Here is a 26,981-nt window from a genome sequence, read left to right as displayed (position 1 = left end):
CACCAGAATGTATGTAGGGTTCTAAAACCACACGCTGTCTAATACGCTACACTTCATAGTATTGTTCTGTTTCATTTTCTTTGCTCTTTCTTTCCCGGAGGAAATTGTTTGATTTCAAGTAATTCTTTGGATGTCAAAAAGTTTCAATACATTGGTTTATTACGTATCTATCATTCCGCTGATTACTATCTATTCCCGCTTCGAAAGGAATGAATGGTCTTAAAGCCCTGGCACGGCTACTTCAATCCAAATTAAGAAAAGCTCATGATTGAAGAAAATGAGAAAGGGTGAATCAAGCTCCTGATTTTATTCAACTTCCCTGCTAATCTATATCCATTTACAATCATGTTATTTTGTTAAACTTTTCCAGGGCCTGATTCTCCATTCCATTAAGTGAAGGGGATGATGGATGTGAAACTGAAAGCTTAGACGGCGAGTGCTAAACAGGGCTGCAACCTTCCTATCAGCAGCAATTTCCACATCCTTCGGTGACGGGGTAACTACTGATCATATTTAGGTTTGATCTTCCCTGCCGCGGGGAGATAACGGGTTGAACTCGATCCGTGTGTATCTTCGATTTGTTGATTAATTTTCTCAACTCAATATCAACATGTGAAATGAACATATCCCCATGCGCACTGATAGCGGTGAAATGTCAGAGATACAGGCTAGGTCAAAAGGAACCGACGATGGTGGCTTAACTAGAGCGGCCCCTGTCCGGGGTACCGTTACAATAAATAGAGTGTCTGCGCTACTCTAAAGACTCGGAAAACGACACGATTCATTTTCCTCTTCGTTCAATTTTTTTCAACATGAGAGTAAGAAATCAAGGATCAAATGGAGAGTTGATTTTCTTCGGAAAGAATAAAATAAAAGGTTAAAAATTCTAATTCTTTTATTTCAACCAGATATTCCAATTGTAGATGGACGGTTACACTGCGCTCAGAAGCGAAAAACCTAACGCCCGTAAAGCTTCAAGGGATAATGTGGAGGTTAAGCGCTGCTTTCCCTGTTTTGTTGAGCAGGTACTCGCGGCATCCTCACACCTCCACTATATTCTATGATAGTGGGGGGGGAATGAGGGGGGAATGAGGGGGGGACGGGGGGGTTGCCATGAGGTACAGAATATACTGGAGGCCTAGAACCTAAGGTATTAGGCTTTGTACGGACTCTGCTGTCAACCCCCTAGCCTTCGATAGACATGGATTTGGACTCTCATATCCTCCAATCCAATTCCATCCCCAACCTGATACTTCAGCAGGGTTGTATCTCTTCGGAACCACCGGGAATCTTCTGACACAACGCGTTCCCAATTCCCATCAGCAACGGAAAGTAAGGCATGATCGAGAAGAAAACGCATTGGGTAGTTTCTTTGTGACATCGGGTGGTTCGATTTCGTTGCAGACGCTTTTACATCTTGGCGCGTTGTGTGGTCTTCCCTGGAAGGAGGGAGTGTACTGGAATTTGACGATTTTTGCGTGGAATTTTCCTTACTAGTAGCAAATGAGACAGTCGAATAACTCCCGGGACTGTCAACAACGAGCAGTATTGTCCCAGGATGGAGCATATCCGTTAGCCGAAGCAGGAATGCCGTCGTCATAGATATCGATGTTAAGAACAACTCGTTCAACGTGAACATCAGAGTGACCAGCATATTTTCGTTTCGCTTCATAGCTAGCCAATCGAACTTCATATCACCATTCACGTTCCTGGGTGGGCTGAACAGGGAACGCATTTCCTGATCTGTGAGTTTCAATACGTCTGCTTTCTTAAAATGAACCTGAAACTGCCCGTCAACTTGACTCTCTGGATTCGTGGGAGGAATCAACGGCGCAGGGCAAGCCATCGACGACGGTATAGATTCGGATAAAATTGCTTTGTTGAGGGTGTTGACAAGGGAAGACCAGTCAGCAATATCGATAGAGGTGATCGAGAAATTTGAAAACGGTTGCTGGCCTGCAAGTTCCGTATCAGTGTCAGGAATCTGTGCTGGCTCCATCTCATTTTCCAATGATATATTTCTAAAATTGTTGTTCATTGAAGAGAATTCAGCCGCGCGATCCGAAGTAACAGCTGCTGGGGCATTGGATATTCCCCCATCATGCAGCCACCTCCACGCCGCAGCCAGTCCAACAATTTCTGCTCCTGCACCTCCTCCAATACAAACGACATGCTGACCAGCTTTGTCGTTTCCAGCAACCACAGTACGATGCTGAATAATCATCTCTAAAACAGATGCAAATATACCCGCATAGCCTAAGGCCCTTCCGGCACTCCAACGCAGCGCGTATGCTTTGAGCAACTCTTCATTTGCATCAGCAAATGCAGATATAAAGTCCCGATGATAAAGGTGGGTCTTCAATATCTGGACCAATTCTGATAAAGGTCGCGATAATGCTTCTGTCTTAGAATCCCTATCGGAGAGGAGACCATACTGGAAAACGTTCAGGAGCAATTGTTGAAGCGGAAGTGGTAATTTTTTCGTCTGTAGAGCCGGTCTGCTGTTTCCATCGTTGGAGGAAGAGAGCCCACCCATCGATTCCGGGCGCCTGCTGGAGCATTTCCCACCACTTTTAACGCTGGCAGATTTATTTGCCATGTCGGGTGCGCTCTTTGGCTTAGCGCCATTCTTTCCGTTTGGCTTCGGCCCATCCTTTCCACGCCGATGTGATTGAGCCATTTTTCCAACACTTCGTTAATTCTCCAACACCTCGTTAAATCTGTTCCAATCGAGCAGGATGGGAATACGGTCACATGACCTTCTCAGACCCGGCAGAACTAAACATAATCAAGGAGGTATTAAACATTGCCCACTGGCCCAAGGAAAGATGTAAATTCTGAGTGACACCCACAGCTACAAAAGTCCCTAATCCCACACAAGTCTACCTTACCTCTATTTTCATGGTTGACATTTCAGTCATTTCTATTTGAAGTTTATGGCATAATTCTTCAGTGCTTTATCTCTTTGGAATTTGTTCCCTCTGTCAGTTTTTTAAATTATATATGGACTGCAGTATACATCAACAAAAATCGTTTATTCTCACATCCATTAATTACAAGAACATCATTGACTACTGCAATTTAATTAACATCGTAGCAACATTGAAGACCGACCCTAACGGCTTTTTTCACATTGGTTGAGATGGGTGGTTGTTGCAAGTGTTCTCAATGGCGGTGGGCGGTGGATGAAATAGAATTCGTTTAGAGCAATATATAAAGCACTTCCTCCGCCTTCTAAAAAGTTCTACAGATATATCTTCCGGCTAAACAAATTCCACCAATACTCAAACTATTTAGCCTGCCAGCACTATCTTCAAACTTGGTTGTCAAGATGAATCAAGCGTGCCAGCATTGTCCCTCCAGTCCCCTAAATGGGGCACGATCATTGCGACGCTCGGCGTCAGTGTCTTCAATCCGCCCCCATTATGACACTGATCTGTCAATGGACAAACATGATATCACCGAATACCTAGCAACGATCGAGCGTCTGGAGGATTTACATTACCGCGAAGTGGCAAGATTGCAGGCAACGTTGAGTAGCCATGGCGAGGAGCTTTCTAGTATTCGTTCGAGACTGGAGAATGCAAAGGGCAAGGAACAGGCAAGGAAGGAAAGCGCATTAGAAAAAGCCCAATTACGTGATGCCGAGATTATTCCTTTGAGGGAAGAGCTTGGATATCAGAAGCAACAGAATATCGCTGTCGAAAATTTGGCAGCAGAGGCTGAGAAGACCATAGCTAACATGCAACAACAAATTCACCGCTTGGTATACCAGCTAAACAGTATGCGGAATAAAAAGGAACAGTTTGCGGATCGTATCAATCGTCTTGGGAACACCAACACCGTGCTCCTCAAGAAGAACAAAGCTATTGTAATGGAGACTGATGAGTTTAAACATGAGATGAACGCAGCAAATAGTTCCCTGACGGATGCCATTGTTCGAGAGAAAGAGAAAGCAGGTCTAGCACTTATCCAGCGTGATCTGGAACGCGCCCGATGCCGACAGTATGAGGCAGGCCTATTTCCGGTAAGCGCACCCACGACCGCCCGGGACGACAATGTCATGCATGTCTTGACGACAAATGGACCGTCCACGTTGAAGGTCGATGGGCCTGGTGCAGGCAGTGAAGCAGCACAAGAAGTACGCAGAGGGGCCGTGAAGACAGCACAGATAGTCGACCAAGGAAAACATACAATGACGCTCGAGATGAGAGTATCAACCCCTTGAATCCCAGAATTGTGCACTTTTAGCGGTGAAGGAAGTGCTGATTCAGCATGAAAAGGAAAGAGGAAATTTGAGAGAAGCGAATCGCAAGCTCATTGCTGAAATCTGGAAATATAAGAAGCGTATGGAGTGTTTGGCCGAGCGCATTGGCACCAATCTATCAGAACCAGACATCGAACCAGAAATGCAGTGATGGATATGCACTTGCCCGGGTTTCCAGTAGCGGCTTGAGGTTGATAGCTAGGAGGTAAGTTCACCAAATAGAAAGTATCCGATCTTCATAAGTTCTGAGAAAGTCTCCTTCGTCACTGGTCACCCTTTCTTCTCATCAGCCAGCTTCTTTGTATTCACGTAGTTTCACTCCCGAATCTAACCTTTCCTGGGACCATCATACCGAAAAGACCACCCAGAAAAATGATTCAAGGTCATACACCGATCACCATGGACACCCTAGCACCAGCCTTACCTCGCGCGTCCGAGAACCCATCCCATTCCACTCTAATTGCGAAATCAAGGTCATTCGCTAGTAGATTCCGAGCAATATTGTTTTCCGCCGCCACTTCAGTGATCAAGCTAGTATTGCTGTGGACTAGTGTACAGAGGAGTCCTTCCTTGAAGGACGGGTCGTCGTATTATCCTCCCACTGGATGGAAGGTGGGTGGACACGTTGGTTGCTGCTAAACCTGGGCCATGTAGTTGACTGAATGAGATGCTAATTGCTCTTTATGATGAGTCAATTGTACCCTTTTTTTACCTTTTTCTTCTTTTGCTCTTTTTTTGCATCCATGCAGTCAGGCAGCAGAACTGCATGTAGTCCAATCGGTGTGCAATCAGTGGTTGCCGCTCTCGTTCGGTTTTGAATTTGCAAAGTGTGCTGCTTGGCTGCTGTGTAACTACTTACCCCGTGGCCGGTCCGCTACGAAACACGTCATTGTAAAGAGCACAGCGTGGGCTAGCTCTCAAGAGCCGCGGACATCAACTCGATTTCTCGCAGATTGCCAATGCAATCTGCCAGCCTCCCGTTATATATAGATAGTTGGGCGACCTTCCCGTCAATCTTCTTTCTGTTTTCATGCATCTTCTCTAGTACCTGGCTTATAGCAACATCCGATACTCAACAACAAAGGTCATCCACTTCTGATCAAACCCCGGTCTTTCGAGCAAAATGGCAGAGAAGTGCGCACAAGCTGGATGTAACAATTGGGCTTTGAGTGGTGGGCGCTTCTGCGCCAATCGTGAGCATAAATTCCGCCCCCGAATTTCTCCAACTACCTCCTAACACAAAAGTAAAGATAAACCTCCTGGATCTCAGCAGAAACCTGCAGCGGAAATCCACAGTGACGGGACTCGGATTCCCGGTCTCGCAAACGACTGTCAAAGACCACTAATCTTGTAGCTGGATCGCTTAGTTGATTGTCATTTGGACTGTTTCTGAAGAGCATGGATGGTAGAAGAGGGAATGGGGAAGACAATGAGCAAAGGGAAGGGTATCGAGAAATGAGATCCACTTGCCATCCACAAATAGATCCTTGTAAACTGTTGGGCACTCCACTGCACGTGATTACCCCTATATAGTTAGCTAGCGATCACACAATGAGAAGATTAACCATCCCACATAAACATCTTCAGGAACTGAGTGTGTCGGCTTAGCCGGAGAAAAGCTCGGCGGTGGGGCCTTTCACCTTCCGAGGAGAGTCAATTGATCATGTGCCATTTGTTTTAATCGATATATGGTAATATGTATATGGATGTATTATTAGAACGCTTGGGCCTATCCTTCTTCCACATCACCAAAGTCTTTGCGCTTCATCTCCTTAACTTGAACATCTTTAGAATCTGTTTTATTAATTCTCATTCTCTATTTCTTTTAACTAAAATGCATGATGCCTCAATGGTCATGTGAATGGGAGAGCTGTGAGAAAGTAGCTGCACAGCGATCAGGGGACTGTTTGCTGTGCGACAGACACTTCTGTCGCACGCACCGCCAAAAGCCATGGCATGAATGCCCGAAACCAGAGGTTAATACAATAAATAGGAATATCAATATCTAAAAGCACTGCTCATGCTGATCAATTTAGGAAAACTGGGAAGCCTACTCAGCCCAATTTGCTGCTACAGAGGCTCGCCACATAAACAAGTTATGGCGTCAACTAGATCGTTCAAAGCTGTGTTCCCACGCATCGACACTTAGAGGAGGCGTCTCGTGCACCGTTGACTTGTCTAGCAAGAGCTTGTCTGCCATGATGGGAAACCAGAATTGCCATGCTGAGATCACCTTCGATGACGATGTCAAATGGATTGCTCGTTTTCGCCTCACTCGGACCTCATCACCGCCGCGGGAAGTACGTGATTGGATACTTCGAAGCGAAGCTGCCACCATGATTTACCTCCAACAGCACACTTGCATTCCCACGCCCGCAATTTTCGATTGGGCATGCGAATCCGATCCAGGGAACCCACTTGGAGTTGACTATATTCTGATGGAAAAACTGGATGGAAAGCCCCTGGATTGGCAGGCGACCACTCCTCGGCAGAAAGAAAAGATTATGCAACAGTTGATTGACATATTCCTCGAGATCGAGAAGCATCCCTTCGAAGCAATGGGGTCACTTTTCTCCTCGGCGGGAGATGCTATAGAGATTCAAGGTCTCGCACATCAATCAACTTGGCAGGTTGGAAAGGGTCCACTTGGTCCATTCTCTTCCTTGTTAGAGGGGTCACAGGCTATGCTTGAGTCTTATCTTGGAATGATAGCCAGCGGCGAGATTGATCCCTGTTATCCGGTAGAAACCTATATAGTTCATCGATTTCGCCAGGATATTGTTGGCGCTCTCTCGGAAAACATCCTACCAGACAACCAATTTTTTCTCAAGCACCCGGACGACAAAGGTGACCACATTCTGGTTAATGACCATTTTGATATCGTGGGAGTCATAGACTGGGAATGGACTCGAACGGTCTCCAGGGCCGAGGCGTTTTGTTCACCATGCATGATGTGGCCGGTGAACGAGTTCTACGACGGCTCTAATCAACTAGCTGCAGATGAATTGCGGCTAGCTGCCATCTTTCAGGAAAGGGGCCGTGCAGATCTTGCCAACTATGTTCTCAAGGGTAGAAAGGTTCAGAGATTTTTCTTTGCTCTTGGGCCTGAGAGTTCTTTTATAGATATGCAGACGCTTCCACGTCTTTTCGCGGGACTTCAAGAAGCTTTTAACGTCAAAAGCGAGGAGTGGGAGACCTGGAAGAGCAAGGCTCTTGTGAAATGGAAAGATGATGAGTTACTCCTGGGCTTGTTGGAGGAATCATCACGATAGGTACTGTAAAGCTAAAAGTTAGGATACGGGGCGAGGGTTTGTTTTCCAAAAGGGTAACAGGAATAACGCATGTGGCTGTTTCTATCCTTCTATTCTTTTCTTTTTCTTTCTTGCTTTAGATTCTTATAGATAGAACCAAGAAGCCTTCACCGGCACTCGACATGACAAGGAATTTGTGATAGTGGCCGCAGTTATGCACACGCTCCATGAGTCGGCACGTGGATGGTATATTGAAGGCTCAAGCAACCGGCCCCTTTTTTTTTGAGAGAGAGAAATATATACTATCCACCGGTAGGCTGGCAAGAAATGTGATAAAAACAGTAAATTAATTCTCACAGCTCGTCCTTCTTTCTCTTCGTCGAGGGCGGGCGACGCAGGTGCCTCGAGATTTTGGACAAATCCCCGCCTCGCCTGCGAGCCGCTCAATCGGACAGGAAGTAATCCCTCCATTTGTCCTGGCTGGCCACGTCACAGCATACCCTGCCCATTCACTACTCGTTTTGGCAACTCAGCTCTCACATTGTCAGATAATGTAATCCACCACCTAACTAGTTACATATCTGCTCTTTTAGATTTAGAAGTATTATATAGTCAGACAGCTTCTCATTGACTGAGTTCACAATTTTGAACAACTAAAGCTGCTAAAGTAAGTTGATTTATATTCATTATTACTAAATAGTATATCAAGCAGCTATAATCAATGAGTGTATGAGGTTGAAGTTGTATTCCTTTGATTGGTGTATCCAAACTATACTATATCATGTGATTTAGTGTCCCAAAAAGTGGTCAAGTACGTTAGTTAATTGTCAGCCGGCCAAACACCAACGGTTAGTTAGTTCATTGGTAGGCACCAGTTTCTACACAGCAACCCAGCGTTTCTCGTAGAGATATGAAATGGCTCCTCTAGTGACTATATCTACTTGGTAGGTCCTATGTCTTATTCGTGGGTGTCTGTATCAGGATGCTAACGGCCCTCTAGTTCCCTCAACCAGTGGGTGCTGGATTTCGAAGGAAACACGAGCCGGATTATAGAAAGTATCCGCATTGCCAAAGCTGCTGGGGCTAGGTACGCATCCTACCATCACCCTCTTGGGAATCCGTATTGAAAATATCCTAGGCTTCGCGTAGGGCCTGAACTTGAAATAACCGGCTACTCATGCCAAGATCACTTTTTGGAAGGGGATCTCTACCTACATGTTTGGCAATGTATTGCAACCATCATTGACCATCCTGACTGTCAAGATATTCTGATAGATATCGGTGCCCCTGTATGTTTGAAAAATATGTCATTATTCGTACACAAGTTGTTTCTGATTGTCTGACTCATCCAAGGTGCGCCATCGTAACGTATGTCACACTCTATAGGAAACGGATAAACCTATACTTATGGCTCTAGATCCGCTATAATGCACGAATCCATATTCTGAATCGGAGGATACTTCTGATCAAGCCGAAGATGTGGCTTGCGGGAGGTAGGAAAGCCTTCCTATTAATTCAAAACTACCTTCATACTAAAGCTCCCCAGATGCCAACTACTACGAATACAGATGGTTTACTTCATGGGCCAAACCAAGATATGTTGAGGACTATTATCTTGAAAGAATTGTAGGCGAGATTACTGGTCAAGCCACTGTTCCAATTGGAGATGCAGTCATCAGCACATATGACTCGGCCATCGGTATCGAAACCTGCGAGGAACTCTTCACCCCAAATAATCCAGGCATCCATATGGGGCTCAATGGAGTAGAAATATTTACAAATTCAAGTGGAAGCGTTAGTTTGAAGTGCCAAACATTTCCTCTCTTCTTGCTAACGTCGTTTTAGCACCATGAACTCAGAAAACTCAAGCAGAGAATCGACCTTATTCGTCACTGTACGAGAGGTGGTGGTATCTATTTATATGCCAATCAACGGGGTGAAGACGGAAACGGACGTCTTTATTTCGACGGCTCGGCCGGCATATTCGTCAATGGGCGTATTGTTGGAATGAGCTCCCAGTTCTCCTTAAAGGATGTAGATGTTGTCACAGCTGTTGTGGACCTGTTAGTGCTGTTTCCAGGCTAATGTGTTCTCACCAGCTAACAGATACATAGGGAAGAAGTCCGCAGTACTCGTACTTCGGTTAGTCGAAGCTCTCAAGGCAGTCAAGCACCTGCATATCGGCGGATCGAAGCTGCAATTTCGCTGTCGAACGAGTCAGATTTACTTAACCCAAATGTCAAACCCTCCCCTGATATCGAATTGGAATACCATTCCCCAGAGGAAGAAATTGCTCTGGGTCCAGCTTGCTGGCTTTGGGATTATCTGAGGCGCAGCAGGCAATCTGGTTTCTTGTAAGATTTTATTGGTCTTTATCTTTAAACTCTCCCACTGACTGTAGTTCACAGCCTTCCCCTCTCTGGAGGGCTGGACAGTGCATCAGTTGCCGTAATCACATTCTCGATGTGCCGGCTTGTTGTTTCTGCTTGCCGCGACGGAAATCAGGCGGTTATCGCAGATGTGCGTAGGATTGTCGGGGTGCCAGAAGATTCAGATTGGCTGCCAGATACTCCTCAAGAGCTTTGTGGCAAAATCCTTCACACATGCTACATGGGCACCACTAATTCGAGCAAAGAAACGAGAAATAGAGCAAAGCAGTTGGCCAAGTCTATCGGAAGCTACCACATTGATCTTGACATGGACTCTGTCGTTTCAGCGATATCTAACTTATTCACTTTTGTAACTAACTTTACTCCACGTTTTTCCGTCCACGGTGGTACCGCCACTGAAAATCTCGCTCTCCAAAGTAAGCCTGCAAATTCAGGAGTATGTCTTTGAGTCTTCAACTTATCCTTTTAGATATTCAAGCACGCTCCCGCCTCGTTGTTGGCTATATGTTCGCTCAGCTTCTGCCTCTGGTACGGCAGAGGCCAGGGGGATCTTCCCTCCTTGTTCTTGCATCAGGTACGTTGCATGCCATCCATCTTAGTGTATGTCTATGACTAACTATTTTAAGGCAATCTCTCGGAGCAGTTCGTATTTCCCATATCTGATTTTTTTTTTCATGGCAAGAGGCGCTAACTTTGTTTATAGATTGAGAGGGTATCTGACCAGTAAGATGCAACTCCCCAAGCAGCCAGTTTGAACATGCTGACTGACTGGAGTAGAATATGACTGTTCAAGCGCCGATCTGAACCCAATTGGCTCAATTGATAAACGCGACTTGATCAACTTCCTAACGTGGGCAAAAGTAAACTTTGATATTCCTATCATTGAAAGCTTCGTGCATGCCACTCCCACGGCAGAAGTACGTATTTGATCTATCCCCCCCCCAAAGGCGACCTTCGCACGTGCTAACCATCATGTAGCTGGAGCCCATTACCGAAAATTATACACAGTAAGCACCGTCTGCCCTTCGTCCTACTCATCGCCACATGCTAAGTTGGTGTCCTAGATCCGATGAAGACCAAATGGGCATGACATACGCGGAGCTCTCCGTATTTGGTCGCTTGCGCAAAATAAGTAAGTGTGGTCCTTTCGGAATGTATGAAAAGCTCCTCCATATGTGGCCCGAACGACACACGCCACAAGAGATATATGAGAAAGTTCGCAGGTTCTTCTATTATTATGTGAGCAACAGCTACTCTCTCTCCGATTTATTCAATTTTCCAGGGAGTTGGGCTAACGTAATTATTAGGCAGTGAATCGGCATAAGCAGGTTTGTAGTACACTTTTTATGAAACAGGTTGGAAATCCAGGTGATTAATTGCTGGGAGCATCATTAGGTCGTGCTTACACCAAGCTATCACGCGGAGAACTACAGTTGCGACGATAACAGGTGAGTCTTTCACACTTCCGCTAAAGAATCCCGGATGAAATTGAATCCTTGCAAGGAGATCCGCACACAGCCTTAACAACCCTTGCAGACATGACCAACGGCCCATTCTTTATCCCGCATTATTTCCGTTCCAGAATAAGAAGATTGAAGAGCACGTGCGGGCTTTGGAAAGACGTGCGGAAACTCCAGTTACATCCGAAGATCCAGCTCATGCTTCTCAGGGAATAACGCGCAACCATGCTGTACAGCTACACGATGGCCCCGTAAGAGACGAGAACTAGGCTCAAATTTTGTCATGGTTTTATGTAAATAGCTGCTCCCGGTGTGAAATACCCAGAACGAAGAGGCCAAGTCGATGGCTGGGTGCTGGGTGGATACGAGGGTTGAGGCATCAGGATCAAACTTGCGCGAAATGAATGACATGTTTACACCCCCCCATTCCATTCTCCTACCCCACATACACGAAAAACACCTGTACCATTTCTTATTGCTGCATGTCAAGTTATCCTATGAAACAAAAGGGTCAGTTACCCAGCTCAACAGCTCAACGGTTGAGGCTCAAAATAGAAATAAATCTGAAACGGAAATACGACAAACGCCGTGGTAGGATAGACATATGTGAGTTGAAGGAGACATCAGTCTTAAAAAATTCAATTTTGTCAGAGATTGTCACTTTCATAGATACGAGATGAACTGAGCTGCGCGCGATCGCGATCCAGCATTCCAGAAGCTGTTTCTCGCAATCCAGTCAGTGAACTCAGCAGTCAGATTAATATGAGTGGTCCTGGGGCATCTTCGCAAGGTATTTTCTTAAATCACTAAAAATGATTTGTCTCCGTATTAGGACTCCGACATTAAGAAATCTTGATTGGATTTGTTCAGAATCGCCGTGCATAAACTCCCTCGGTGTGGAAGAGGAGGACTCCGATAATGACTTAGTTGGTAAAGTGGCCCCTATCCATCGTTGATTCAGTCCGATGCTTTCCAACGACCCCTATATAGTCCTGTGGTACTGTACATTTTGGGCAGAACATTCAGGCTATATATCAAACATGGAACTACGGCTGAGATGAACAGTACAAAACAAATTCTTGAGCTTCACAATTCGGCTATGGTGGGAAGCTTACATTTATTAGACCGGCGGAATTACTTGAACTTGAGGATCCCACAGTCATTGATATAGAAATGTCTTAGCCGGGCGATTCAGACGACCGTACGGGGTATATCTTCTCTTACTGATATTCCGTCGAGTTAAAATCGTCGAACAAGGCTACTAAGCTGGTGGTTGCGAGATCAAAGCCTTGCAAAGGACAGCTTACCAGAACCTGAAGACTTCGTATTAGATATACACAGCAATCAACGATAGAGAATATGCATCAGAACCGTGAAGCTCCCGGGATCTTTTGCACCGCAGCTGCCCAGATCCGAGCTGTACTTGATGTAGGCTCGAGCACTTTAGAATGGAGTTGATGATTCGAAGAGAGCAGGGCTCAGCTAAAGAGTACAAGTTTCTGGTTACTATTTGCGTATTATCTCGAATCTACACTGGTCAGGAGACGGAGCACAATTCGCGATTCGACGAGCCTTTCGGGGATTTTGCCTGCTGCGCATTCGCGATACAGCATGGCTCAGCGGATAACTTTGGCGATATTACGGGCCTCAAAAGCATAGCCTTGAAGAGTCTTTGCCGGTTTTGTGATCAGATAATACTATGTTATCTCCGGTGCCTGGTCGAGAAAGACGAACTTAAAGCAATCCAGTAAATTTTGAACGGACTCTGCTTTGAGCCTGGGGGAATAAGTTCTCGTAAAGCGAAACGCACGATGAAACAAAACTACACGCGACACCTTTGATGCCAGTCCGTAAAAACCACAACAGGTGGGAAGAACCTGGCTGCTGCTGCGCATTATTTTCCGAGGTCCCGATCGACCAGGGACTCGGGCCAGGGCGAAGGCCGCAGAAACCATGTCGGAGCTTCAAATTTACGGGAAGATTCAGGAATGAGACAGCATGAATGAACAGATAGGCTCCTTTGACGGTGGGACTACAAGTTGGCTAGGTAGCCCAGAGACGACGATATTTAAGATGCACCGACTTCTGGATGCTTTTGCGAAATCTTAACAGATTAATCCACGCTTCTCCTTTTCCAGTTCCCGCGTGCCCACGCAAAGTACAGTGGAAGGACAGGTTTTATACATCCATTCCAGGCCTCCCCCTATTCCAACTCCTTCCAAAGAAAATACCCATCTACCGAAATGCATTTATCAATCCTTATTGCTGCCGCTCTCTCTGTCGTCTCCTCTGTGCTGGCTTCCTCAATTCTAGAAGCCAGGCAATGTATTGGTCCCAATGTCAACAAGGCCACTCTCGACTTGATCAAAGAATTTGAGGGCTTTGTACCGAGGCCCGAGCCTGATCCTATCGGACTTCCCACAGTGGGATATGGTCATCTCTGCAAGACCAAGGGATGTAAGGAGGTCAAGTTCCCGTTGAGCAAGGAAACCGCAACAACCTTGTTGAAGAAAGATCTCAGGGTGCGTTCGCTGCCCGCGCCCTTTGAAAGTAGAAATTTTGACGTGCTGTGAAATACATGATGCTAACATGGTGTTTTAAAATGTAGAGTTTCCAACAAGCTATCACCCTGTCAACTAAGACAGCTGTGAAACTCAATGCAAACCAGTACGGCGCCCTCGTATCGTGGGCATACAACGTTGGGCCCAATGCTGCCCGGTCCTCCAGCTTGATTAGCAGGCTCAACAAGGGTGAAGATCCTAACAAAGTAATTGCTCAAGAGCTGCCTAAGTGGAGATTGGCTGGTGGTAAAGTCTTCAAGGGACTTGTTCGAAGGCGCAAGGCGGAGGTAAAATTGGCCAAAACTCCAACCAAGTCGAAGGCACTTCCGGTAAAATGTTGAATGTGTGAAGAACAAGCTAACGCCATTCCTCTCTCCTCTTGTTCTGCTTCCTTTTGCATCTTATTGCAGGTTTTCATTTTTTTAAAGGCTTGTTTCGTGTTTTCCTTCTTTCGTATAATTTAGCAGTTATTTCTCTCTTTCCACTCGTCTCTTCTTCTCCTTGTTTGTAAGTTCGATTGGGTTCGCCACTCTGCCTTTAGATGGGGGAAGCAATCTAGCGTATGGAACAAATGGACACATTGTCATTCTCAATAAGAAATCCCAAGCGTATGGTCTGAAGAATGGAAATTCCGGCATCTAAATACGAAGACTGGTTCTTTGTAGTACAGGCACTGCACATGTACGTACACTACATGCACAACTTGAGGAAAATTTGTATGCTGAACGCAAGACAAGTCAAATGGCGCGAGCTAGTGAATCCAGCAACAACACGCTGTTTCATGCAAAGTAGCAGCCTCAGTCTCCTCGGGCTATCGATTCAGGGTAAGATGCTCTTTTTTGACAAGTACCAGCAGGGCGTTGAGCAGATGGCAGACGTCAGCAGGAAAGCCTACCTACTCATTTTGTCAGGGAGAACTTTGATGGTGCAAAAGACGCTCCAAGCATTAGCCAGCCAGACCTGCAATATGCCTAATCATCCAATTGTGGTGGTTTACCTTCATCTGGGGCCTGGACGGAGCACACCTGGACAGGGTACACATGATCCACGTGGCACAAACCAGTCGTGCAAAACAAATCTCGAACACAGGAGGCGCAAAGACATTCCAGCCCCGAGGCCGGGGTGTTTGATGGGAGAGAACTCGATAAAATTTCCCCCGGTGATGCGTGCGTGCCTATGTATGTGTAAAGTTCGTGCTAAACAATATCTCAAATCGGGACATCTCCTCTGGTTCAGGAAATGTGGCCTGTTGAACAAGCGCAACATATGCCAGGAAATGAGAGGCGAATTTAATGATTCGATAGCCATCATCTAAAAAATTGCCCAGGGCTGTTCAAGGATGAGAAGAAGGTCAGCCACAAGGAGTTGGTGCATGATATTTGAAGGGAACAAGCAGATGCCTGTCATTCGTCTTCCTCGACCATCTATGGGCTAGAGAAAAGAAATTCCTTCCAGAACGGGTAAATAAGGCGGCTTGCAGTGTCGTATCTTTCGAAACAGAGCCACCCTAGCCGGCATTGTCCGAATCAAGTATGCATGCTTCTTGCAACTACCAGCGTCCCGCAAGATACTGCCATCAGCCAGATGTCAATAGTATATTTGGAGCGTCATTCTGGAAAGAACATGTATGTCTATGTGGAGAAACCTGGCAAGTTGATTGCATATCATTACCGACAACATGAAGGGGCGAGATCCCTGCCGCTGAATAGTTCATATTATTGACTGAGGCGTGCAAATTCGACATGTCGAACTAAAAAATTGAAGCCAGGTTGTGCCAATGTCACGTGGTTTGGTGCCTTTGGGGCTCGGTTTCAAACGTATATCCAAGCAACTCCTTATAATTGGGAAGCATCAGTGAGGGAATTCTACGAGCGAGGTCCTAAATACTAGTATTGCAAGCCAGCCAGATTCGCAGCATAATATATTTAACTGCTACTGCTGGGGGACAGCTTGAGACCGAGTTTTATCGTTTCCTTCTGTATCACATGCACTGCACGGTTACTGGTTTTGATCGGGTGTTTTATCGTCCTCCTTACTGCCCAGTTTCCAGGGCCGCCACCACAACTCAACAAGCCGCCCAATTGATAGATCAAGGAGAATCTCAAGTCTCATGGTAACACCAGGAACTAACTGGTGGTCCTTTTCCAACAGTTCCAAGCCTGAACGGGGCTGAAAGAGGCTGAAGGCTGAGTGAAAGCACAACAACGCCATCCATTTATTGCGCTCCGGCTGGACGACCAGGCAGCCAGTGCCTGGTATTGCATCTTTTGCTGGTTCCAGGGAGTAGCAAGCTGCTTCAGCCGTCGGCCATCACGGGCAAATTTCTAGTCAGCTTGACGTTGTGCAACGGAGCATGCATGTGAGTGAAATATGGAGTCTCTGAGATTGAGGCTGCCTGCCTCTCTTCTCACGTTTTTTCTAGCTGCTAAGAGTGGTGAGTATCTTGGTTCGGGCTAGATTAAGCAGTTAGTCTCTGCAGCGCTCAAGGAACGTCTTCTCAAGGACTTCGGCGAGTACGAAACAGCCGTCGATTTCCGTATTGAGGGAGACAGCCACAAATATGCCAAAATAATTGCAAGTTGGTCATATCTGTGCAGTTACAATTGCAGCTACGATGGTGCGCATAGTTTGGGGAAAGTATACTATTGATTGGTATCAAGTTCAGGATTTGTTTCGTTCTCGGGCGTGGATTCACTCGATGCAGATTTGTGGTTTCATCAATTTGTTTCATTGATATCGAGAACTCGCAAACATCGCCGGCACGAATTAATCATGATGTTCGACGCGAGGCGTGTCCAATGGAAGGTTCGGCACACAAGTCCAACCACGCTCAATCTCCACCGTAGATAATAGTGTGGCCAATTGCCGATATTCTGCCCTTTTAAGAGCGCTTGTTTTCTTCCACTGTTTTCTTGGAGTTTGACAATGTCTCGTCGAACACTATCCGGACTGTTCCTGAACAAGAATACCTGACACATAGCGTAAAACATCACGACTGAATCCCCTTAATGGAAGTCGAACACGTTTCTTGAAGATGTTGGAGTGGAGGGACACAAGTTAAGCCTAACTCCGATATATCTGGAGCAAGAAGATGGTGTTCCGTTGAACCGTTAAAATAGATCAGGGGGTTGTAATTTCATGCGAAAGGGAGAGATACACTGCAACAACCCAGCCGAGTATCAATGTTGGTAAGTTGGCAGGACGGACAGAGATGCATGCAGGTACCTCATGTGCAGTACAGACATAATACATCATCTTGACTGACTGCATGTCTCATATCAATCAAATCAAGGATGCCGTGCCATGTGGAGCGGTATCCGTCACTGTCATCTTCAGAGCATCTATTGTCGTGTGCGATGCCGTTCCGCTTTTCTAGAGTTGAGCAAGGCTTGATGAGTGCCACCGTACCCTGTGGATGGAGAAGGCAGAGATGTTATTTGTAGAGCGTTTCCTCCTGCAGGGCATATCCCTGGTGATATAGCTACATATAATCAGGTACTTGTACGGTATCTGAGCAAGGCAGCACGAAACCCCAGTATGCATGAGCCTCCGTCGCAACATCGGCCAGTGTGTATGCTATGTACGCAGTATGTTCAGCGGTTACTCTGTACTGTACAGTACATTATGAACATATATTCCGTGCTGAAGCAACAAGGATCCTCCTCATCCTTCCGGGAAATCTTCCAACATACATATTAGCAAACAACAACACAGGTTCACCACAACCTACAGGTTGGGACATGAGTGGTGCCATGATTTGACAGGACAAATAAATCGCTCCACCCGGCCCGTCCCCCTTTCCCTTGCGCAAAACAAGGAAGCCGGAATTGCAACCCTGGTCCCTGGCTTCTTCCCTGGCCGATGAAGGCGGCCTGGCGACGATCATATCACGGGGTGGCCAATGGGGAGGGCAGGCCAAGCAGGGAGGAATTGAAAAATACATATAATATAATCTTTGCTGGCATTTTGGAAATAAAGGGGGGAAATTCGAAGAACTTGTTTTTTTGTCTTTTTGCTATTTTATTTTATTTTATTTTATTTTATTTCCGCAGTGGGCAATTTGTAGATTAAGTTCGTAAGAGCTATCGCATGGTCTGTCCTGTTGGCTGGTTTTCGTTACGCCTACAGAATATCTATATCCATCAGGGGCATGGGGCCCAGCGCGTGGCAGGGAGAAGACACATGCCTGGGGAGGATATTTATGTCAACATGAATGGAATCGAACTAGTTACATGCACTCTGTCCCGATAACTATCATTCAATAAGTTTAACAGTTAGTTAACTATGAGGGGAGCTATCAGGATGATAACATAATACCTCCAGGGTTTGTCAAGGCTGATGAGTGTGTAGAGAATCGGTTGGCAAAATGGCTTCCCTCTGGGTTTCCTTTTAAGATAAGGATTGAAAGAAGTCATGAATGTCAAAATATTCCAATGCAATTTCATGTTGTATTCTCACTACATTCATTAGGCATGCTTAGAGGACACACTCCATCGTGGCCATATGGTTATGGATGGAGTAAGGGTGAGGATGGGCTTTGAAATACTAGTAGTTATGTCTCATTTCAGTCTTGCCCGAATCGATATTCCCGTTGCTATCATTTCATAAGAGAATCAATTGATCACAACAATAAAATAACTCATGAACCTCTGCAACAGTCGATACAAGCGCCATTGTATCATACGCCCGTGCATCGGTGGAGCTATTTATATTCCAGCCGATAAGTGGCTGGCGGCTAGTGTCTCTATGGCAAGGTAGGTTTACCCCCCCCGTTCTGAACTGCCCCGTCATGTCTCAGTGGAGATGATGATTTGATTGAGACAGTCCGTATCATGAAGTTGGGGGGTGTTTTACTTTTTCTTTTCTCAATTGCTATGGTCGAAGATGTAGCAGTATCCATGTCAGTCAACGTGGATATATACTAGCATATCTGTAGATATAATTTATTTCTCATGAGCGAAACTATGTACGGATCTGTACTGAGGTATGTATAACTCCGCACAAACTACTGTACTGTGCGGTATCATGTCCGGCACTAGACAGGTATCATACCGTCTATGCGTTTTTTACCCGTTTGCTCCTTTTTTTTTTTTTTTTTTTATCTTTTTAACCTCCAAATTTTCTCTGGATTTCAGCCCAAGCAAAAGAAGAATCGGATACATATGCCATCATGGTGCCGCCAGGGTGCCAGTCGAATCAAGCCGTACATTGAAATGTCAAGCGAATGTCCTATGAATCAAGAAACGGTTGTTGAATGTTGATCGGCGATTTCTGGCGGAGGATCAGGTGGACGATGGCGGGGATTGGCAATTTTGGCGTTGTGTGTGGAGACCCAAGCGATGGACAGGGTCCTTTCGCAAGAATGCACGGTAGGGAGAAGGGCGAAATATTTGTTGTTCTTGTAACTATGGGCTGGGTGTAATCGTGATGTGGTCTTTCCTGCCGTGGGTTAGGTCTATGCATTGTTGATATGGTTTTATGTCTCCAGAGCAACAGTGCTTGATGTGTTGTATGTGTGAGTTAGAGAGAGAGAGAGAGAAAGAGAGAGAGAGACAGGAGGGAGGGAGCTGAAACAAGCGACATTTATTACGAATTTACGAGCTGGCACATTTTGGACTATTTGATGCATTGCTTTGGTGGGTAAAGATCATCGAAATGATTTTGGCGGCCATAGGGTCATGGAAGTACTGCGTACGCAGCGCACGCAGTCGATCGCGTTTCGCAGAAGATTCAATTTTATTTGAAGGCGTTGATTTGCTCAATTCTCCCCCAACTCCCCGGCATTGCAAATTGAAGGATAGCAGGATCTCAATGAGCCCTGCGCCACAGAAGAACTTCGGCCAAAATCGGCAAATGACATCCGTGGATCAGGTGGAGCAAAATATTGTTGTTGTTATTAATTAATTTAATTAACTAGTTAGTGATGAAAGCCAACCGTTACATCGCCATACAAAACTCATATTTGCTTGAAACAATTTCGGCGGATGAAGATGCAGTGTCATGATGCCCAGCCAGTTCTGCAGTCAACAGCCATGCAGAAGCATCACTTTGTCTGTGCTCTGGGTATGCTCTGGGTATGCTGCTGGTACAGCCCATGGACACAGTCGGGGGTGGAGCCATTGCCAGCCAGGGTTGTCGTTTTTCAGCTGTCCACGGATCTGGTCTGCGAACCCCGTATTCTGTACCGATTGGGTATTGAAACATTACCACGCCAGGCACCTGACGCCCCGGCCAAATTGGAAGTCTAATTTGGTACCTGTCCGGTACCTTTTCCCTTCCCGTATCCTACCGTAACTCTGCTGTAATCGACATGCAGCCAATCATCAGCGGTCCACGTGCATGACTAATCCAGCCCTGGCCCTGCCACCGCCTGCCATCGCTCGCTCTCTCGCCCTCCTCCACTCTGCTCTATCTCAACGTCTTGCTTCGTTCTCCATCTCGCCCTCCTCCGCGTCCTCCTCCTCCTCCGGACACCTTTATCTCCTCCCTGTTTTCTTCCTCGTCCTCTTCCTCTTCCTCTCCTCCCCCTTCTTCATCTACTTCTCTCTGTCGCACCATTCCACTCCTTTCGTAGTCCTACTCGCGTCCTTTGGCCATTCGTCGTGGCCGTCCGCTCCTTACGTTCCCCTCACACCTCCAGCGACAGCTTATGACTTCCTTGTGACGAATATACCCCTCATCTATTAATACAACCACAATTCCTACTGCAGTCTCCTTTATCGTTTTACCGCTTGAGTTGTGGTCCTAATCCGAAAGCCGCCTCTACTGGAGAGGGGCCTAATGTATAGTTGCAGTGAATTACGGCGGGCTGCCTGAAAGAAGAAGGCGTTGAGTCGTGTTGCCTTGTGTTGTGTGTCTTGAGCCGGTTGGAGGGGAACCCTCGAAATAGCACCTAATTGCCGCCGTCGTTCTGCTGGTCAGGAGAAGTCTGTTGTCATTCATTACCCTTGTAATTCTTGAGCTGAACAAAAATCTCGTTGCCTGCGTGAACCTGAATGATTCCTGCACTGCTTGGTGCGGGTACTATTCATGATGACTTCGATATCGCCTTCCTCTACCCAGCCTCAACAACTGTCTCCGGATTCCTCGAGCACTTCCAACGACACCCAGAATCCTCGACGTCCGTCAATAACTGCAGCGCGGCCTCCTCAACCAGTCTTCGCCTTCCCGCAACGTGATCCTCCTTCCCCATCCTCTAACTCCTCTTCCATTCGTTCACCTGCGCCACTTCCTGCGTTTTCCTTCCCACAAGCCCCTGATCCAGCTATTTCTTGTACGTCTCCTCCACCCACGACACCGAAACTACGCCCTGCCGGCCATCGTCGACGTCCAAGCGAACTGAATGGTGGCGAGATCGTAGGGGGATTGGGGCCTCCAATGCTGGAGAACAATGTGCTTCCAGCGACATTGCCTCTCGCCCCGCCAGGACCCGGCCTTAGTGGCCCGGGTCCTGGGAGACGTGGTCACCACCACCGTCGATCCGCTGCCATTTCGAGCATGGACTTGACGGCTATTACAAAAGCATTCCCCCCAATGCCAGCGGGAGGCAGCGCGCCAGCTACTCCTTCCGACCTCCGACAGCAGCATGCGTTGAGCGAAGATATTGCAAGACCGACCTCCCGTTCGTTCCCCAACTTGTCCACGCATACACCTCCCATCTCTCCGGGCTTGAGTCTCTCCATTCCGGATTCGAGTTCAAATCTTCATACTCAATGGGTGAAATCTCGTCCCCTCTCGACTATTTCGTCTGAGGGTAGCATATCTACCGTTCGTCACTACGGCCATGGGAGCACGGCATCATCAGCTGCCCTTACTGTAACCTCGGAAAAACCACAGACTCGTCCTAAAACTGCTGGGCCCTCATTTGATCAGATCCACCTAAAATCTGACTCAACGAGCGAAAATCCACCCCAAAAGCGGCCGCTCTCTGCTTCTGCGTCAGTTACTGGCTTGACTGCGTCCCCGTCTGACATTCCAGCACTCCCTCCTTTCAAGAAAAATATAATTGAAGGCTACAACAAATTTACCAGTGGTTCCATATCCAAAATCGACCCCTCTCCGCTTCCTAAACTAGAGCCAACTGCGTGTTGTCAGGACCGAGCCCGAACTTTGCCGGAGAGGAAACCAAGCAAGAAACCGAAGAAGATGCGTTCGTGGGCTGGCATTCTTACGCGAAAGGCGAAAAAGCGCTCGAAAAAACCCCCGTCTAGAAAAGCGCCGACTCCTCCGCCTATTCTTAGTCGAACGAACTCGGAAGTTGGCTCAATGGCGGAGATCAACTTTGATGATGACAATGTGATTATTTTACGGACACCCACTCTACCTGATGCTCCAAGAAAATTGGATACCCCTGAAATCTCAAATGACTCTTTTTCCCTGGAATCGTCTTGGAAGCCACGCAGCTTTTATGAACAAGGAACCGACTCAGATATGTTCAGCCCTGTAATCGACTTAGATGCTGCTCTTGGACCTTTTAATACCCCAGAAATGGGATCTGATCGTAATGCTGGAAGTGGATTCTCCGCTGCTACCAAGCGCATGTATAGTGGTGGCCGGAGAGGTGAATTCGTTGGACCGGAAATGCGATATCATCGTCGTGCAGAAAGCGCTCCGGAAATGCCTCCCTTTGATCGTAGTGCACTTGGGCTCGGCAGATTCGGGGGAACGTCGACTCTTACCAACCCAGATGTTTTCTATGAAGAGGAAGAAGATGCTTTCCTTGCCGAATCAGATGTCCCAGCATCCCGGGAATCGTCGCCTGTTGCGCCAAATGAAGACGCGGATCGCTCCTCTGGAACCAATTCGTCCGCAACCGTGATGGGTGTACCTCCAAATAATGATAACAGAAGCTTGGCGACACCTGGTCTTGGAATTGAATCTGTGGATGCTAAGGATCTCCCAACCCCGGTTGCTGACACACCCTGCGAAAGCACCTCCAGTCACCCAAGAACATCTCAATTTGCGGATTCTCCAATTACTCCAAGCTCGGTTGCGATTGGGGCCTGTGGTCATTCACAGAACCATCAACGTTCTGATGATATCGAGATCATTGAAGTCGAGGGTTGGCCGATACCAAATGAAAAACCTACAATATTTCCAGAGAAACGCCCATCCACTTCACCCGACTACATATACTCAATGACACCTAGAACCCCAATCCCGGACGTCCCCATCCCCAGCTTCCCATCTCCAAATCATTCCAATATCTCATTCGAGGTCCCGCGCTTAACAACAGCTTCTTCAACGATGACAGATCGAGACCGCCACACATTCCATTCCGGGTACAGCATGGATCACGGTGCATCCGATTATAACTATCGCCCTGACTCCACCGAAGATGTCCCCTCCCTAACCAGCAGCGCTTCCACCACAACAGGAACCATGTCCAGGTTTTCCTCGAGCTTCTACAACAGAGGTCCCGGCGATCGTGCCTCGTCTTTCTCTGCGGCGACACCACGACGCACCAGCCGCTCGAATGCACCCAAACGGTCCAGCCTGGTTAGCCTTTCGAAGCTAGTTACGGGGAGCACCGGTGAGAAATCGAAACTTAGTTATGAAGAGAAAGCACCGCGCGACGACGTTGAGAAAAGTAAGAAGAAGGGACATCGGATTAGTCGGTTGATGCACTTTTGGAAAGCAAAGGAGAAGCAAAGAGAAACCGATTGATTCTACCACCGTTACCAATACCTGCGCATTCACCCATTCACTTGTGTTCAAAGCCCTTACCATGAGCACCACTAGAGGAATGAAGAACTTAAATCCTGGCAGTTGAAGAGCGATCTATTTGATTTACGCATGGGAAAGCCCTACATAGTATTTGTCACTATCCCTTTTCTCGTCTTCCTTCCTTCTATCCTGACTTCATTTCGACTTCAGCCTTTTTACTGATTTCTTTTCTCTTTCTATTATTCATTCTTAGCTCCGTCTTCTTTTCCTAATTTCATCTTAATTTCCATTTTACATTCCTCTTACTGCAGTTTGTCTTTCGATTCCCCTTGCATCATGTCTCTTTTTGCTTGACATTTCTGTTTCGTTCTTTTTCTGTTTCGGCTGGCGGCGCAAACATCAGGCAACAACGATATCATGGATGGGATCTATTGACTTTATGGAGGCTTTCTTTGCTTTTCTTTATTTTATTTCTATGTCTTAAAGATCCTTTCCTTTTGTCAACGTCTATACTTTTTCATTTTCTCACAGGAGAAAAACAGTTCATCTGCAATCGACAAACTCATCACTCTTTCTTTTGTTACGTTCCAGACACTCATTTGTTCGGCTGTATAGGTCTGCTTCTGCCGGCTTAATTCCTTTTCCCTTTACCCTCTACGTTCGCTCATCGCAACTACGAAGAAAGAAGAAAGAAAAAAACAAAACTAGAACAATAAAATATAAAGTAGCTAGAGAGAAAGAAAAACAATAATGTTTCTTTTGACATCTTAGTCCTTTTTAGCTATCTATTTGTTTACTTTTGTTAATTAACATGGCCAATGATTCCATGACTAACCTTCACGACACATAGAGTGACGTATATACTATATATAGAGAGAGAGAGAGCGAGAGAGAAGCTATGTCAAATAGACTACTAAAAAGATAGCAAAAGGCACCACGGCGACGCTCTGGACAGTTGCGCTGTAGCGTAGCAGTAGTCAAGTCAAAACATGAACTCAACTAACTCACAGCAAAAGAATAGCATTTTATATAACTTAGCTATACCATTCGTTTTTTGAAAGTACTGTCTGTGCAGTACGTACAGACACGGACACTAATTATTATGCGGATTCGAGTAACTTCGCCACAAAATGTGTGTATATACACTGGATTAAGGGAACAAAATCGATCGATCCCCTTTCCTTTCGCCAGAATTTGTTACTTCGTTTTTTTTTTTTTTTGGGTTGGTTTGGTGTGGCCCCCGTGCCCGTGCGCCTGCGGGGAGGAAGGATCGAGGGTGCTAAATCGACAAATTTCATCTCCCGTTAATTAACGTATTTGATTTGTTATTGCGTTCTCGCGGTCGTTATGTACTTTATGAAGTAAAGGGGGCCATGGATTAAGCAGGATTGGAAAAAAAAGAGAGACCAAAAACACACCCACCCACCAACACCCCCCTCGGTGGTTCCTCTGTCTTGTCAGGTTTTTTTTCCCACATATCATCCGCGGCTCAGACGCGTATAACTGATGTAGTCGCAAAATGCCATCCGATATTAATATACAGTACAACTGGAAAGTTTCATCTGGTAATCCAAACCCACAGCGCGTTTTTAAAAAAAAGCATCCATTGCATCCATCCATAACGGAATTAACTTGAAAAAAAAAAAACCCCCCCCGACAAATCAAAAACATACATCAATGCACCACGCCGATTCGTCAACGCTCCAGCGCGCCGTGCGATATCGTCAGGATGACCACAAGACAGCTCACCATCAGCGACCCGGCGATGAACGCGACGACGGCAACGCTGCCCCTGCTCGCGGGGAACTTGCCGCGGATCACCCAATACTGGCCCTCGAAGTATCTGTGGAAGCCGATGAGGAGCACAACGATGGCGATGCAGAGGAATGTGGCGCCGAGCGGCTTGCCGAGGCTGCGGAGGCGATTGCCGCTTTGGATCTGCAGGAGGAGCTCGTTGGTGGTTATGATTTGGTCGTTGGAGAGGAGGCTGGAGGGGAGGTGATGGGGGGGAATGCGTGGGTGTTCGGGGGAGAGGAGGTTATTTGTGGAAAAGGGTGATGGGGCTTGTTGTTGCTGCTGCTGCTGCTGCTGCTGTTGTTGTGCTTGCGATGGGTCGAAGAGGTGGCGGGCGTTTGATTCCGTGATGGAGCTGTTTAGGCGGAAGAGCTGGGTGACTGCGATGCCGATGGAGGCGAAGGCGAGAGATGTGCGGAGCCAGGCGAGGAATGTGCGCTCTGTGCCGGGTTTGGGCACTTGGTTAGTAGAGATATTCTTCTTTTATTCTTGACGGGGCGGGCTCCGGAGTCTAGCCGCTCAACGAGACGAGAGAAGGTGATGGGATGGATAGGATATAGATATTCACCAAGTGCTAAATGATCTCTTGCGACGCTCCCCTTATTCTCCAGCTCCACACTACCGTATTTCTCCACTATCCGCTTATACTTGCGTGATATGCCCCCCGTCCATTGTCCAGTGTTTGACCCTTGCCCATCGAGTCCACGGTCATGTCTTTCGCTGGATGCTTTCCGTTGCGGCTGTTGATGTTGCGCGGGATGTTGCTGATAATCTCCCCCAGCACAACCATCACGGTCTACACATTCAGTTGATCGGTAATTCCTCTCAGTCCCTTGGCCATTGGATGTAGCGATCGGGGTATCCTCGTTGGGAGCAGGAGTAGCGGCAGTAGCCGCTTGACGGATGGAACGATGAGACGAGCGAGAGGAGGCGAGGGAGTCGGAGATGGTGCTCAGCGATCTCTCGTATGCGCTCTCTTGGCTCTGCCGTTTTGTTGCGGAAGTCATTGTTGTTCGCGCGAGCGAAGATGCCTAGTATTTCATAACCCAGGTGAAGAATGCGCCAAGGGAGGTATATAGCTCTGGGAGGTATGGAGATGGCTGAGAGAGAGGTGGGCGAAGGAGTTCGAGCTCTCGAGAAACAGAGGGGGACCCAGATTAGCCACTGTTGTGGGTGCCAAGTGGAAATGCTTGAGTCTTACCTCCGTTCCCTTGGGACTTCTTGTCCCATTAGTTTGACTGCGGTTGTCTCTTGGAGGATTTGGGAGCTGCAGATTGATCGAAGCATAGAAACAAGTTTCATTGGTGAGAACACGAAGCTTGGCCATCCGGCTAATGCAAGCCCAGCATCTAGGCCAGCAACAAAACATCTTCGACGGAGAAGAAGCCCTTGTTCCACTACGATGAGGACGACCCCAGAAAAATACGTGGGCTACATTTACGGACTACGTTCCGCACCGTCGCATTAGTGAAGAGAGACGAAAAGAGACTTGGAGCATCCATCGAGATCACTGCTATGCTTGTTGTTCTTACTGCAGAGAGAGAGCTGTGAGCATCGGAAACGGCACTCGTATGAGCACCTGTTCGGCTGAC

The 26,981-nt window shown here is 46.9% G+C and overlaps 9 protein-coding genes across 9 annotated transcripts; 6 read left to right on the top strand and 3 right to left on the bottom strand.

Moving 5' to 3' along the window:
* Nucleotides 1-1,177: 1,177 nt before the first annotated feature.
* HCBG_02959 (25S rRNA (uracil2843-N3)-methyltransferase) lies at nucleotides 1,178-2,680 on the bottom strand (the record flags this gene model as incomplete). Its single annotated transcript, XM_045430008.1, has 2 exons — nucleotides 1,178-1,293; nucleotides 1,495-2,680. 2 exons carry the CDS (start codon nucleotides 2,678-2,680, stop codon nucleotides 1,178-1,180), a joined length of 1,302 nt encoding a protein of 433 aa, XP_045289903.1.
* A 651-nt stretch (nucleotides 2,681-3,331) lies between these two features.
* Nucleotides 3,332-4,418, top strand: HCBG_02958 (uncharacterized protein; the record flags this gene model as incomplete). The annotated part of the gene is made up of 2 exons (XM_045430007.1): nucleotides 3,332-4,141; nucleotides 4,284-4,418. The coding sequence occupies 2 exons, from the start codon at nucleotides 3,332-3,334 to the stop codon at nucleotides 4,416-4,418; spliced, it is 945 nt and encodes a 314-aa protein (XP_045289902.1).
* A 2,047-nt stretch (nucleotides 4,419-6,465) lies between these two features.
* On the top strand, nucleotides 6,466-7,539 carry HCBG_02957 (uncharacterized protein; the record flags this gene model as incomplete). The annotated part of the gene is made up of 1 exon (XM_045430006.1): nucleotides 6,466-7,539. One exon carries the CDS (start codon nucleotides 6,466-6,468, stop codon nucleotides 7,537-7,539), a length of 1,074 nt encoding a protein of 357 aa, XP_045289901.1.
* Nucleotides 7,540-8,433: 894 nt separating this feature from the next.
* On the top strand, nucleotides 8,434-11,771 carry HCBG_02956 (NAD synthetase 1; the record flags this gene model as incomplete). Its single annotated transcript, XM_045430005.1, has 15 exons — nucleotides 8,434-8,462; nucleotides 8,519-8,605; nucleotides 8,657-8,807; nucleotides 8,936-9,011; nucleotides 9,065-9,312; nucleotides 9,364-9,581; nucleotides 9,633-9,872; nucleotides 9,927-10,324; nucleotides 10,378-10,482; nucleotides 10,686-10,825; nucleotides 10,887-10,915; nucleotides 10,973-11,147; nucleotides 11,216-11,236; nucleotides 11,304-11,356; nucleotides 11,445-11,771. 15 exons carry the CDS (start codon nucleotides 8,434-8,436, stop codon nucleotides 11,635-11,637), a joined length of 2,163 nt encoding a protein of 720 aa, XP_045289900.1.
* Nucleotides 11,772-13,611: 1,840 nt separating this feature from the next.
* HCBG_02955 (uncharacterized protein) lies at nucleotides 13,612-15,312 on the top strand (the record flags this gene model as incomplete). Its single annotated transcript, XM_045430004.1, has 4 exons — nucleotides 13,612-13,890; nucleotides 13,977-14,258; nucleotides 14,600-15,095; nucleotides 15,257-15,312. 4 exons carry the CDS (start codon nucleotides 13,612-13,614, stop codon nucleotides 15,310-15,312), a joined length of 1,113 nt encoding a protein of 370 aa, XP_045289899.1.
* Nucleotides 15,313-17,410: 2,098 nt separating this feature from the next.
* On the bottom strand, nucleotides 17,411-17,683 carry HCBG_02954 (uncharacterized protein; the record flags this gene model as incomplete). Its single annotated transcript, XM_045430003.1, has 2 exons — nucleotides 17,411-17,539; nucleotides 17,660-17,683. The coding sequence occupies 2 exons, from the start codon at nucleotides 17,681-17,683 to the stop codon at nucleotides 17,411-17,413; spliced, it is 153 nt and encodes a 50-aa protein (XP_045289898.1).
* Nucleotides 17,684-20,268: 2,585 nt separating this feature from the next.
* On the top strand, nucleotides 20,269-20,616 carry HCBG_02953 (uncharacterized protein; the record flags this gene model as incomplete). Its single annotated transcript, XM_045430002.1, has 1 exon — nucleotides 20,269-20,616. The coding sequence occupies one exon, from the start codon at nucleotides 20,269-20,271 to the stop codon at nucleotides 20,614-20,616; it is 348 nt and encodes a 115-aa protein (XP_045289897.1).
* Nucleotides 20,617-20,961: 345 nt separating this feature from the next.
* HCBG_02952 (uncharacterized protein) lies at nucleotides 20,962-24,368 on the top strand (the record flags this gene model as incomplete). Its single annotated transcript, XM_045430001.1, has 1 exon — nucleotides 20,962-24,368. One exon carries the CDS (start codon nucleotides 20,962-20,964, stop codon nucleotides 23,593-23,595), a length of 2,634 nt encoding a protein of 877 aa, XP_045289896.1.
* Nucleotides 24,369-25,290: 922 nt separating this feature from the next.
* Nucleotides 25,291-26,396, bottom strand: HCBG_02951 (uncharacterized protein; the record flags this gene model as incomplete). The annotated part of the gene is made up of 2 exons (XM_045430000.1): nucleotides 25,291-25,829; nucleotides 25,958-26,396. The coding sequence occupies 2 exons, from the start codon at nucleotides 26,394-26,396 to the stop codon at nucleotides 25,291-25,293; spliced, it is 978 nt and encodes a 325-aa protein (XP_045289895.1).
* Between the last annotated feature and the right edge of the window lie 585 nt (nucleotides 26,397-26,981).

This window comes from Histoplasma capsulatum, assembly GCF_000150115.1.
Source record: "Histoplasma capsulatum G186AR genomic scaffold supercont2.3, whole genome shotgun sequence".
Classification (NCBI taxonomy): Eukaryota; Fungi; Ascomycota; class Eurotiomycetes; order Onygenales; family Ajellomycetaceae; genus Histoplasma; species Histoplasma capsulatum.
This window is presented reverse-complemented; position numbering and strand designations above follow the sequence as displayed.